This window comes from Notothenia coriiceps, unplaced genomic scaffold (assembly GCF_000735185.1).
Source record: "Notothenia coriiceps isolate Sejong01 unplaced genomic scaffold, NC01 NC01_scaffold00029547, whole genome shotgun sequence".
NCBI classification, from domain to species: Eukaryota; Metazoa; Chordata; class Actinopteri; order Perciformes; family Nototheniidae; genus Notothenia; species Notothenia coriiceps.
Window position 1 is genome coordinate 100612 of NW_011362248.1, and position 11273 is coordinate 111884.

Sequence of the window (11273 nt, forward strand, 5' to 3'; positions counted from 1 at the left end):
TAACGGGGTTGCTCATGCGTCAACAATGTGATACGGCTCTCCGTTTTCATAAATCCATGCACATGTACTGTGGTGTGAATTGCGGAAGAGACGATGGGCCTCTCTTCTCTGGAAACTGTAATTCAATAACATACCTAATTATATTGACTAGGTCCAAGACTGATATAACAGTGTGTTTCCTGTTTCCTGCAGATGTCCAGCAGCTGGTGGTGGTTAAAGAAGAGCCTCTCCCTGACCAGCAGGAGTGGAGCACCAGTCTGGACCAGGAGGACCCAGAGCCCCCCCCACACATTAAGCAGGAACAGGGGGAACTCAGGATCAATCAGGAGGGAGAGCAGCTTCAGGAGCTGGAGGAGGCTGATATCACCAAGTCCACTTTCACTCCTGACCCTGTGAAGAGTGAAGATGAGAAATAGAAACCTCAGTCCTCACAGCCTCATCAAAGACAAACTGATCAAATGGAAACAGAAGCTGATGGAGAGGACTGTCGAGGACCAGAACCAGCCAGGAACTCAGATCCAGAGAGCAGTTTACAACCAAAGACTGAGGACCACACTGGAGACTCTTCTGAAGACACTGATGACTCTTCTGACCCTGACGCTGAACACAGTGCTGATTGGAAGGAGACCAGAGAACCTGCCTCAGGCTCAAACTCACTGAAAAATAGACAAGAATCTGTCAGTGATCCACAACGTAGTGCCGAAAAGAACTGGCGTGTTCCCTGCAGCAGCTGTGGCTGTCCAGCCTCTCCCGCCAGAGAAAGGGCTGTCCTTTGTACAGGTGGGACAAGGGCAGCCCTTCAAGTACAACATCCCGGCACAGTGCCGGGACCTTCAGGCGTGGGTCTGCCTCCTCCAGATGAGGAGCAGCCCGGCCCCTCATCTGGCCACGTCCCTCCTCCTCCTCCTCCTCCTCCTCCTCAGGAAAAAAAGTGTCTTCCATTTTAGACTTTTTTAATTCAATTTAATTTTTAAATGTTACAGTATGTCCACTGTAGAGGACGTCGGGACCATATTAGTTTGAAAAGACAGCCAAAATTAACAGATAGACTATGTAACGTATTATTGTTATAGAGTGATATTAATACAATAATACATTCACCTTTATTTAAAACATGAATAAGTAATTCATCTGAACATTGCTGTTTATTTGGTAACTAAAAAACTAGTTTGGTTTTTGGTGAATCTTTCCAGATCTTCAAAGACGTTGTAGTCAATGTAGTGGGAAAGTACCTCATTGACTCCAGTCGGCACGGGCTGTGGGTCATATTGACTAGTTGTATGGATGTGGTCTCCATTTGACAAAGCTCATAGAAACAAAGCTGGCATTCCTGAGGCAAATCTCATTTTTCATGGCTCCACTTAAAATAAAAACAACAATAAGACATTTGTGCTACTCTTGGCCCACAGAGGGCCATGTGTTTCCAGCTCGTCCCTATCTGTCTCTCTGTCTGTGCGCTCATGGAGCCTCCTGTATCTTTCCCCCCTTCCTCTTGACCCTCTTCTATCCCAGGTGTGAAATCCTCATCTCTCTCATCATCTGAGAGCTCAACATCTGAATCTCCCTGAACTATCTGGTGCAGAAAATTTCTGCTTCAGTTCCGTCTCCTGCAACAATATTGAGTCATAAAGTCCATGAAGACAGTCCTGACGTCCACTAGAATGGACATTTATAAAAGAGCTGTTATTTCAAAACTTGAATTATTTAATTACTTTCAGAACGAATTTATATAGTTCCTCACATGTTTATAAACAAGAACATATATGATTTTAATGGTAAAAATTACAATTATTCAACAATATTTGACTTCTCTTCCTGCTTCTATAACATGTTGTTTTTGGTATGCCAGCCATTTTGGATGAAAAGAAAGAGGAACTTCCCAGCATGCAATTTGAACCAATGACATATCACTGCAAAGACTAGGATGTCCTCTGTACAGTACATCAGGGATTGATAGAGTAGCTCAAAAGAGTCAAAGGAGATGCGTGTTAACAAAATGTCCACTACAGAGGACATTTTCCACCGGCTGGGTCCCACGAGGATATGGGCATGTCCCTGGGCAAGACACTTCACCCCAAATTGCTCCTGTGGGGATTGCCCACAGTATTGAGTATGTAAGTCTCTTTGGATAAAAGCGTCTAACAAGTAACATGTAATATGGAATCACAAATAATGATTTACGAGGTTAATGTTTGCAACTCTCATCCCTTGTCTTGATAAAAAAAAACTCTTACTGCCGATATAAGAGGTCTGACATAAGAGACAAGCAACAAGCATCTCTTACCGTTGAGCATGTACGAGTTGGACGGTTTGAATCTCATCTTGCAGTTGACGAATTGGGAGCGGCCAGCCCTCTTGGCGTTCTTCTGCTTGGCCACCAGCTCAGCAATGTGGGCCGTCTCTCCACACACTGCAGCAAAGCATTTCACCTAAAGAGCACATGTGTTGAAGTCTTATTATTCACAATGTGCTTTGTAAAAGTGAACTTTTGCCGCAGTTTTTTTCAGTTCTGTGTTGATGCTAGCCGACTGAGACACTGTTTAAGGATGCAAATTAAACACCAGGTAGGGCTGTACCCAAATATTCGTTCGTTGGACTACTATTTGGGTTTCAATTTCGTTATACGGATATTTGTTTTTTTCCGCACTGCGGCTGCCAAATAGAATTTATTGAAAACTCCAATATCAACATAAGAGCTTGTGCCTGTTAGGGGGGTTCTAACACTTAACCATAAACGTTAACGTTTACTTTCTCCGTCTTTATATGTAGATATAACTTTTTCTCCGTTAATCTCCGTCACGTTGTTTCCATGACGTGACAGAATATTCGCTGATTGCTACCGGATATCCGGAGCCCGAAAAATGGTATTCGGGACAGCCCTAGTAACAATGTCCTCACCTCTCCCATGTGGTAATCCATGCGGACGACCGAGGGGATGCTCGTGAGGTAGTCTTCCAGTTTGGAGTAGCCCAGCTTCCTCAGCGGGATGCTCTCTCCGCACAGTGACCGGTACTCTACCTGCAGGGTGCTAAAAGACACCCCGTGTTTGCTGGACTGAAGTACAGACCGCAACATTTTCTTAATGGACTCGCTGTCTGACATCCTGATAGATTCACACTGAAAAATAAACAAAATAAACATTAAACCGGAATATAGTTTCCCTAATGGCAGAGGTGGGAAGTAACCAAGTACAGTTACTCAGCTTTAGCTACTCTCAACAAAATACATCTTTACAAATTAAACTAGTCGTCAGGGGACCATCTCTTTAACACAAGTAACAAAAAGTAAATCAGAACTTTGTCTAATACAATAAAATGCTATTTGATGCAACAATATAATCTAGAAATGTCACATGTATAAACACATTTAAACACTAAAAGGCAATTTTTCTGCACATTGATAACTTTTACGTGTTATACTTTAAGTTACATTTTGCTGAGAATATTCTTGTACTTTTGAACGCAGGACCTTAACTTGTTTTTACGTATTTTTGACAATAATGTATTGGAGTACTTCCACCTTTGCAAAGCGACAGGTGGGGGACGCGTGGAAGTAGTAGGCCACAGGCAGACCGTTAACATTACATTGCTCTGATCTTTTATATACCGTAAATCATAAATGTGTATATTATAGTAAGTGTTGTATGTCTTTAAAAAATTGTTTACCTAGAGTCTGTTCAAATAAAGCTGATTTAAACGACATAGCTGCTGCGTAAATTACGGATTGTGTTCGACTCTCTCGTCTTCCAATGTGGTTGTTAGCTTAGCCAACGTGGTTAGCCGGTTGTCCGCCGCTTAGTGGTTGGATCATGGCCTAGGTGTTGAACAGAGGCTAATGGCTAGCTGTTCGTTAGCAGCTAGCGGTAAAATAAACTGTGTTATTTCGGCCCACAACTGACCCGTTACATTCCAGACATAATTATTTCCAATGTGCAATGACGTTAGCCCATGTTTTGTGACGGACAAAGATGTCTCCATTGTGTTTCTATGGATTTACCTTTAGTTTTAAATTGTTAGCCGAACTGACGTGGTCTCTCCTGTGCTGCCGAGTTCAAAATCACGTGCAGTCGTTCACGAGATCACGAGACGTTAACGCCCACAGTCTCAAATGGTTACTGCCGGAAAGTAAATGCGAAGGGTCTCCGTTGAAGCACGCGACCCAACGGATAATGTTTTCCTACCACTAATCTTATGAACATTTAGGTAGTTAAATACTTTGCATTTTAGGTGATCAACAAGGCAATCTTGCACAAAACGGTCGTTTTGTAAAACGTTAGCTAAATGTAGAAAGTATGCTGCTTTTAAGTACCGTGGGAAATCTTAGGATTCAATGTTAGGACAGTGAATTCAACAATAAAGGTAGCAACCTGAATGTTTCTAAACATAAATTAAAGTACTTTAATCATCATCAACATGCATGGTTCACAATTAGTCTTTTATTTCCAACTCAAAACTTTTGTTTGTACAGTAACCAAATATTTACAACTACAGAATCAGTATACAATAGCCTACAGAGGCTATGCAAAAACATTTTAAACCATTTAATTAAATGACACTTGGTAATATTATATTATAATATAAATATAGTGTACGTTATTAGGATATTAACACAAATATTAGACAGAAATACTGTACAGCAGTTCAAAGCTGAGCTTCACTTAAAAACACTCAATCTGCTATAGGTTTTTGATAGATCCAACATGAGTAAATCCTTAAGAATGAAGACCTCATCTAATTTAGTAATATTAACAAAATGAACACGCTTTCTAAACGGAAGCTTTTGAAAATGACCATTTGAAAACACCACAGAATTACTTCTACAACTTGTGGACCCATTAAACCTTCTTTAAAATCTTAATTTAAAATGATATAAACAACATTGCTTGACTGATACACGTGTATTTTTTAAATACGATACTAATCTATAGAATTGTTCCTTCATCAGTCCTCTGTTGGTGTGACCACTGGTGGTGACTGTGACTCTGCTTGGCAGCTCTTTGATTGAGAAGCCATGACGCAAGCCTGCACCATGTCTGAGTGTGGAGATGATGATGTGTGTACTGATGAAGATGAGCAGAGGTGGTGTTTTCTTAGCAGAATTAAATGAGGGTTCCTAAGTAATGTATAAAACACTATCCAACGCCTCCTGGCCCGGCTGTTCACAAGGGATTCTAGAAAAAAATTATGAAAAGTTAATGAACTGGAAAGAAGAAGGAAATTAAGTAATGATGAAACAAAATGGAAAAAGATTAATATTGCTAAAACATGTGAATATGTGCACACAGAAACAGTGAATTTTAAAGGTAATTTGAAGAACATAGTTTAGTCACTTGTTGCATAGTTTGCAGACAGATGGAGACAGTGGTTTATATACTGTATAAGATACTTGTTTATACAAGAACTACACGCTCACACTACTGACCTGATTGCACGTTGCTGAATGTGGAGTATGCAGACGCAGTGTGTCTCTCCCATGTGTTGGAGACCAGCAGCTGGCAGAAACACACCATGACTGGATTGTTATGATAGTGGTCAGCAAAGATCATCCCAATCCAAGTAGCATAGCCTGAAACATGCAAGAAATACTGTCATCTCTACACACCATAATGAGAGATAAACAATATATGCTTTGTGAAATTCTACCATCTACTGAAATAAATAAACCCCACCCCCAAGTAATGATAGAGTTACAGCTGCGGTTCTCACCTACCATAGTGTATAAACAAATAGAACTTTAGCTGTAATGTTTTATTGTAAAAAAATAAACTTAAACTAATATTGTACTTTTGTCTCACACACGTCTCTGTTGAACTTAAGCTTACCGGGATCCATGGTTTCATATCCTCTCTGCATAATGGTTCGGTCTATGCGGGACACCAGCCATGTTCCCACCACAATGCTGCACAGCAGCCTCATAATGCAGTTACCGATCCCCATCACCACGTTGTAGAAAAAGAAGAAGTAGTTGAAGCAATGGAACGCCTTTCTGAAGAGGGGGTAGAGAAACTGGAACTTCAAGCTACAGATTTAATTTTGAAGTATGCCAAAAATATAAGTCCATAAATGCTCATTTCTAACAGTCAGGGTTTTCTGGCAAATAAAAAACTTGATGTTCTTATATTAAAATATACTCACCTGTTATTGATAGCTAGAGGTTTTTGTTTATCAGTTGGAGACATTTTGTCCTGAAGGAAGAAGATCTGAACCAGAACTACCTGGAGAATGACCAGGGAGATGACCAGACTCATGGTCAGACTGAAGGACACACGAAAAATCAATCAACCAATGTGTCCATTCAAAAGCCATCACATATCCACAACCACAGGGAAAACATGCCTTACACTATAATTCCCAGGTTGTGGAGCATGCTCAGTGCTCTTCCGTGCATTACAGGAAGAATCAGCCCATAGACCAAAAGCAGAGCAAACAGGAAGTGGACAAAATGGACTATCACGTAGCCTGGAGAGAAAATACGAATGAGACATTCAAATATTTCACATAATCTCTTCACACACATGTTTATGTTATTAAGCTCATAAAGAAGGACTGTGTTATTGTTACACGCTGCTGTTGTTTCATCAGGTTTCTTGGTTGTCTAAGGCTTTGCTGGGATGTAGGTTTTCATTTTGGGTTCAGTCGTACATCAAAATAGCCTATGTAATTGCTGTTGTTTTTTTTTGTTTTGAAAGCATTTAGTGATGAGGTGAAAAAGTTACCCCACAGTGTAAATGCTATTTGCCAACCAGAGTATCTTGCAATGGAAGCCTGTAAACAAATTGAAACAGAAAAATGTGTCGATAGCACACTTTGACATTCACATTGTGACCTGAAACAGATTAACAGCCAATGTCAAACTTGTGTGTGTTACTTACGACGCTGACAGCAGAGCTAGGGTTGTGAAACTTTTCAGGAAGAAAACCCTTCTGCCCTTTCCACAGCCTCTTCAAGTGTTTCCTACGATGAATCATGTCAATTATTGTTTATCATAACATAAAATACATTTTCAAGTTTAGTTTTTTTTAGGTCTCTTACCTGTAACATGCCAAGACATGGAGGCAGTAGGCTACAGAGTTGAGACTAGCAAAGATGTTGGTGGCCAACCAAGCCTCTGGAAGTAAAGAAATAACAACAACTTTACTCTGTTTAATTGATCAGGCCACAGTGTATCAATGTGGAGCTGTTTGTTTTGCCTTTTCTTAAACCAGAACTATGAAGAAGTAAGGAAGCAATGCATATTTAGTGTAAATGAACCCATATATTGCATTAATAACAGTTAAATAACTCACTCCTAGACACGTCAATGAACTCTTCCAGCTGTGTTATCATGAATCCTAGAGCTTCGGTGTCATTACAAGAAATAACCAGGTGTTTAAGTGTATCCTTCCACCTGCCAACTTGGTCGAAAGCCAACTCACTGACACTGTAGTCTGCCAGGGTCATCTAGAGAAAAATGAAGTGGATGCACAGATGAGGTGCTTTGTGTTTCCATAACAAAGTTTGTAGATGAGGGAAGTTCTTTTCCATAATTAAACATGAGAGCTGTCCTGCTGTACCATGTATAGGCCTATAAGAGATATAATGACGGTGCCGATGATCCTGTTTGGGAACTTGAAGTAAGGGTCCCACTCATACACTCTTCTCTGGAACCAGCTGAGAGGCTTACTGCAAAATAGAGACTAATATGTTATTGAAATGTTGAATAGTGAGAAGCTGACATTTTAAAAAATGTGCAAAAGAAAGTGTTTTTGAAAACGGTTGACATTTCCGAGATCTCTGTTTTTTTTTTTGGTAAACTGGTTCAAACAGCAGAAGTAGTCAATCCCATTTGTTCACGGTCCGCTTGAAAGCAGCACCAGTGCAGGTGTGCGTGGATGTGTGTTCTACCTGTGAACAGGTGTTTTGCACAGCAGTCTTTTAACATGCTGCACCTGGTGTTGCTCAGTCAGCTCCTCAGTGTCCTGGCAACAGATTCAGAGTATGTCACACAGCGTTTGTTATACATAATGTTCAGTAAAAAACTGATAATCACTGCAGACCTAACTGTGAAGGAGAATAAAATACAGCATAGAATAAAATTATATACCATTGTTTTAATAAATGTGACAATGAAATCACATAAACTGTAGATTACTAGGTATTAGCTTGTGGAAATAGACAGCAAAAATAACATCAAAGGTTTTATTCATGAGGGATACTGACCTGTTCCACTTGCAGGTGTATACGAACTGCTTTTACTAGTATGTAGACAAATCGTCCCAAGAGGAAGATGAGGGAAAGGATGCAGGGCAACTGGATAATTAACTTCTGGTATTTACCCAAAATCTTTAAAACCACACACAAAAAGTGAGTTATTTCAACAAACAAACAGGAAACATTGTTTTGTACAGCCGTATTTCTTTAGATTTGGGAAGGGACTGGATCCTTGGTGAAAGCCAGACTGCAACATAGCTTTTATTATGGATGTAGTACTCACTTACCATTCCATCTGGACAGGTGAATGTATCCCAGAGTGTGACCATTATCCTAAAAACCAAGCATCAAAACATGATTACATGCTTATGACATCATTCACTTGTCTAACAGGCCAACTTGCTGGATGCTTTTACAATGTTGAGTAAAATTAAAAACACACCAGTGAAAGAAACCCTTTGCTGTACTAATCCACATTTTGAGACATCTAGACATTTACCAGGACAGAGAGTAGAGTATTCCCAGCACTGCACCAGTTGTTCTGAAGGGTGTGGATAGACAGGCAAAGAAAGGAAAATAGACCAGGCCCACCTCTAAAGCTCCAACCAGATACACTATAGCTGAGGAGAAGAATCAGAAAACATCACATCAATCAGTCATTTTTTAAAGTTGTGTCTAGATGGTTACCTCAAAGCTGTGAAGATTTAGGAAGGGTAAGGTTAGGCATTGTACTTGAATGGTATAGACTGCTGGGCAGCAACTCTTCCAATAGTTTTCTGAGGTCACCAAGAAACTATCTTTATTTCCTTTACTAGCAAAGTAAATACGTTTAAAAATTAAGCCTGGATAAAAATATCAAACAGTGGGAGTACCTCGGGCCCAGGAAGGCACACTGAAGGGGATGTAACTGTCAGAGAAGAGTAGCATGACGCTCGAGGACACGGCACCAAATGCAGACCCATAGGACCAGCGATTGCTCAGGCTTCCTATAGTATCCAAAGGCCTAGGACACAATAGTGACAGAAACACAAATTAATATTGCTGATTTGGCTAATATTTAATGTCTACAAAATATGGGTACATGTTAAATAACTCTGTTGCCGATAGCATCCATGGTGCTATATGTTAAATACTTTAGTTGTGATATTGAAACATTGCTTCTAACTTATTTTCATAGTTGTTGTTACTGTTGTTGTTGACTTACACCACAATAGCAAAACGTCCCCCCAGAAAGGGCAGTCTGTGATCGATGGCCAGTCTGTGGGCCCTCTTCTGGAGGAATGACAGCACCCCTGCAATCAACACCTAGAAGACAAGAAATCAATACATTATAAACTTTGGTTTTGAACAATATGCTTTAGAATCTGCTTATTCATTGGATGTAGTAATGGTACTAAAGATTTCACGATTTAATTTGGTCATTCTGGTTTCCTAGAAATTCTCCATTTGTTTATGGCGAGCGCATAACAAGGCCAACTCTTTAATTGTAAAAGCAAAATGCATATGGCATTGCTATGTACTACAAGATCTCTGTTCTCATCCCGTGAAATCATGTATCTCCATATTTGTGATATATGATTTTTCATGGTTACATGTTTCTCACAAGACGGCCACCCAAAAAAAAAGACAAAATAAATCATTGGATTGGTATTAAGTTATGGAAAGTGAATTAGTACCCTCTCTGGAGAAATAAAGCAAAATTATTGATATTTGGGGCTAAATAGATTGACAACTTACTGCTGGTATGAGTGAAAGATGCAGGAAGATCTCCATAGAGATTCCATTTTGACAATCCTGCACTGTGGAGAGCCTGGAGAAACAGTGACAGCACAAACCGAGTGTAGCAAGATGGAGTAGAGGGAAACAAAATGAAACCAAACAGAAATAAATAACTCAAGTGTTGGAAACAGGATGACAGGATCTTTTTGATGTATTTAGCTAATGAACCTACGTAGGTGTGGAAAGGCCTAAAGGACATTACAACTACAAGACACCATCAACCCCTGAGGTGATCCTCAGTCATGTGTGCTCTGCATTACACCCATCCCTCTCTACACCAATGATTGTACCTCTGGTGACTCTTCTGTTCTGGGATGTCACCGACACATTTCAACATTTTTACAATTGACTCAACAGTTTGTCTTGTGCGGTGTTGGTCATTGTTCATATGTATTTCTTTGAACGTACTTAAGGAGCAACACAGATAAATAATAATTTCCTAATTCATGTACACAAACCTGGCCAATAAAGTTGAGTCTACTTCGTATTAATGGTCCTTCATAATTCCACATAATTCCAGTAGATTTCAAAATCAAATATTACACGTTTAATTCAATAACACTTGTGTAATTAATCTAGTTGCTGTGCAGAAACAGAAAATAATATTCTTGATCCTTTGGAGCAATTTAAATAGTTGGCAGAATAGCTAGCTGCAGCATGAGCTAATTATCCAAAAGTAGGAACCAATAAACCAATAAACAAAAAGTCAAAATTAGTCAAAAGTCATTTTTTGAATGTAGAACCTTTTGAAAATTATTATGTATACATTGTTAAATAGCTACAATATTCTGAGTACAAGATCTTTCAAACTTCATAATATGAGTTCTCATTCATCATGAAGTTCAGGTGTATGTTAACGGTTACCCTATTTGATTTGAAACAGGTTATATCAGGTTGTTACTCCTAAAGTCAGTGTTACATTATGACCGGCTAACAGCTGGTAGTGAAAGTAAAGGGCGGTAGCAGAGAGCAGTCAGCATACTTACAAGTCTTCCACTTGGTTTCTTATCATCCTTGATAAGTCGGTTCACTGAAATCCAAAAAGCTTTGTTCCTGCTCTGCTGTAAAGGTGAGGGAAGTCACTGGATTCATATCACAACTCTTCATTTCCTGGTTTCGAGCATGTGACTCACACAGTGAACCTTGACCTCAGAATTCAACGATTTGTTTAATTATATTTTTGTGTGTGGCTTTTTGCCGATGCATCTGCTCAAACTCTCTCTGTTTGTCTTTATCATGCTTACACACACACACACACACACACACACACACACACACACACACACACACACACACACACACACA

At 39.7% G+C, this 11273-nt stretch overlaps 2 protein-coding genes across 2 annotated transcripts; both read right to left on the minus strand.

Moving 5' to 3' along the window:
• Window positions 1–1569: 1569 nt before the first annotated feature.
• Window positions 1570–4129, minus strand: LOC104958951 (tudor domain-containing protein 7A-like). Its single transcript, XM_010786787.1, has 4 exons — window positions 3997–4129; window positions 2899–3117; window positions 2285–2429; window positions 1570–1607 (listed from the first exon to the last, which is right to left on the minus strand). Exons 2-4 carry the CDS (start codon window positions 3100–3102, stop codon window positions 1570–1572), a joined length of 387 nt encoding a protein of 128 aa, XP_010785089.1. The 5' UTR covers window positions 3103–3117; window positions 3997–4129.
• Window positions 4130–4486: 357 nt separating this feature from the next.
• On the minus strand, window positions 4487–11022 carry stra6l (STRA6-like). The gene is made up of 18 exons (XM_010786782.1): window positions 10955–11022; window positions 9927–9999; window positions 9394–9494; window positions 9062–9192; window positions 8689–8809; window positions 8477–8522; window positions 8199–8321; window positions 7884–7957; window positions 7553–7661; window positions 7286–7439; window positions 7032–7107; window positions 6872–6953; window positions 6716–6764; window positions 6341–6458; window positions 6135–6254; window positions 5822–5985; window positions 5422–5565; window positions 4487–5170 (listed from the first exon to the last, which is right to left on the minus strand). The coding sequence occupies exons 1-18, from the start codon at window positions 10978–10980 to the stop codon at window positions 4941–4943; spliced, it is 1941 nt and encodes a 646-aa protein (XP_010785084.1). The 5' UTR covers window positions 10981–11022; the 3' UTR covers window positions 4487–4940.
• Between the last annotated feature and the right edge of the window lie 251 nt (window positions 11023–11273).

Excerpts from the sequence above, each read along its gene's own strand:
- LOC104958951 (XM_010786787.1), bottom strand. The coding sequence starts at position 3,102 with ATGTCAGACAGCGAGTCCATTAAGAAAATGTTGCGGTCTGTACTTCAG. Across the intron at positions 2,430-2,898 it reads TGGATTACCACATGGGAGAG|GTGAAATGCTTTGCTGCAGT; the intron begins GTGAGGACATTG and ends TGTGCTCTTTAG. Across the intron at positions 1,608-2,284 it reads CAACTCGTACATGCTCAACG|GAGACGGAACTGAAGCAGAA; the intron begins GTAAGAGATGCT and ends ATATTGTTGCAG.
- stra6l (XM_010786782.1), bottom strand. The coding sequence starts at position 10,980 with ATGATAAGAAACCAAGTGGAAGACTT. Across the intron at positions 8,322-8,476 it reads TCACCTGTCCAGATGGAATG|ATTTTGGGTAAATACCAGAA; the intron begins GTAAGTGAGTAC and ends GTGGTTTTAAAG. Across the intron at positions 6,765-6,871 it reads CTAGCTCTGCTGTCAGCGTC|GCTTCCATTGCAAGATACTC; the intron begins GTAAGTAACACA and ends ATTTGTTTACAG.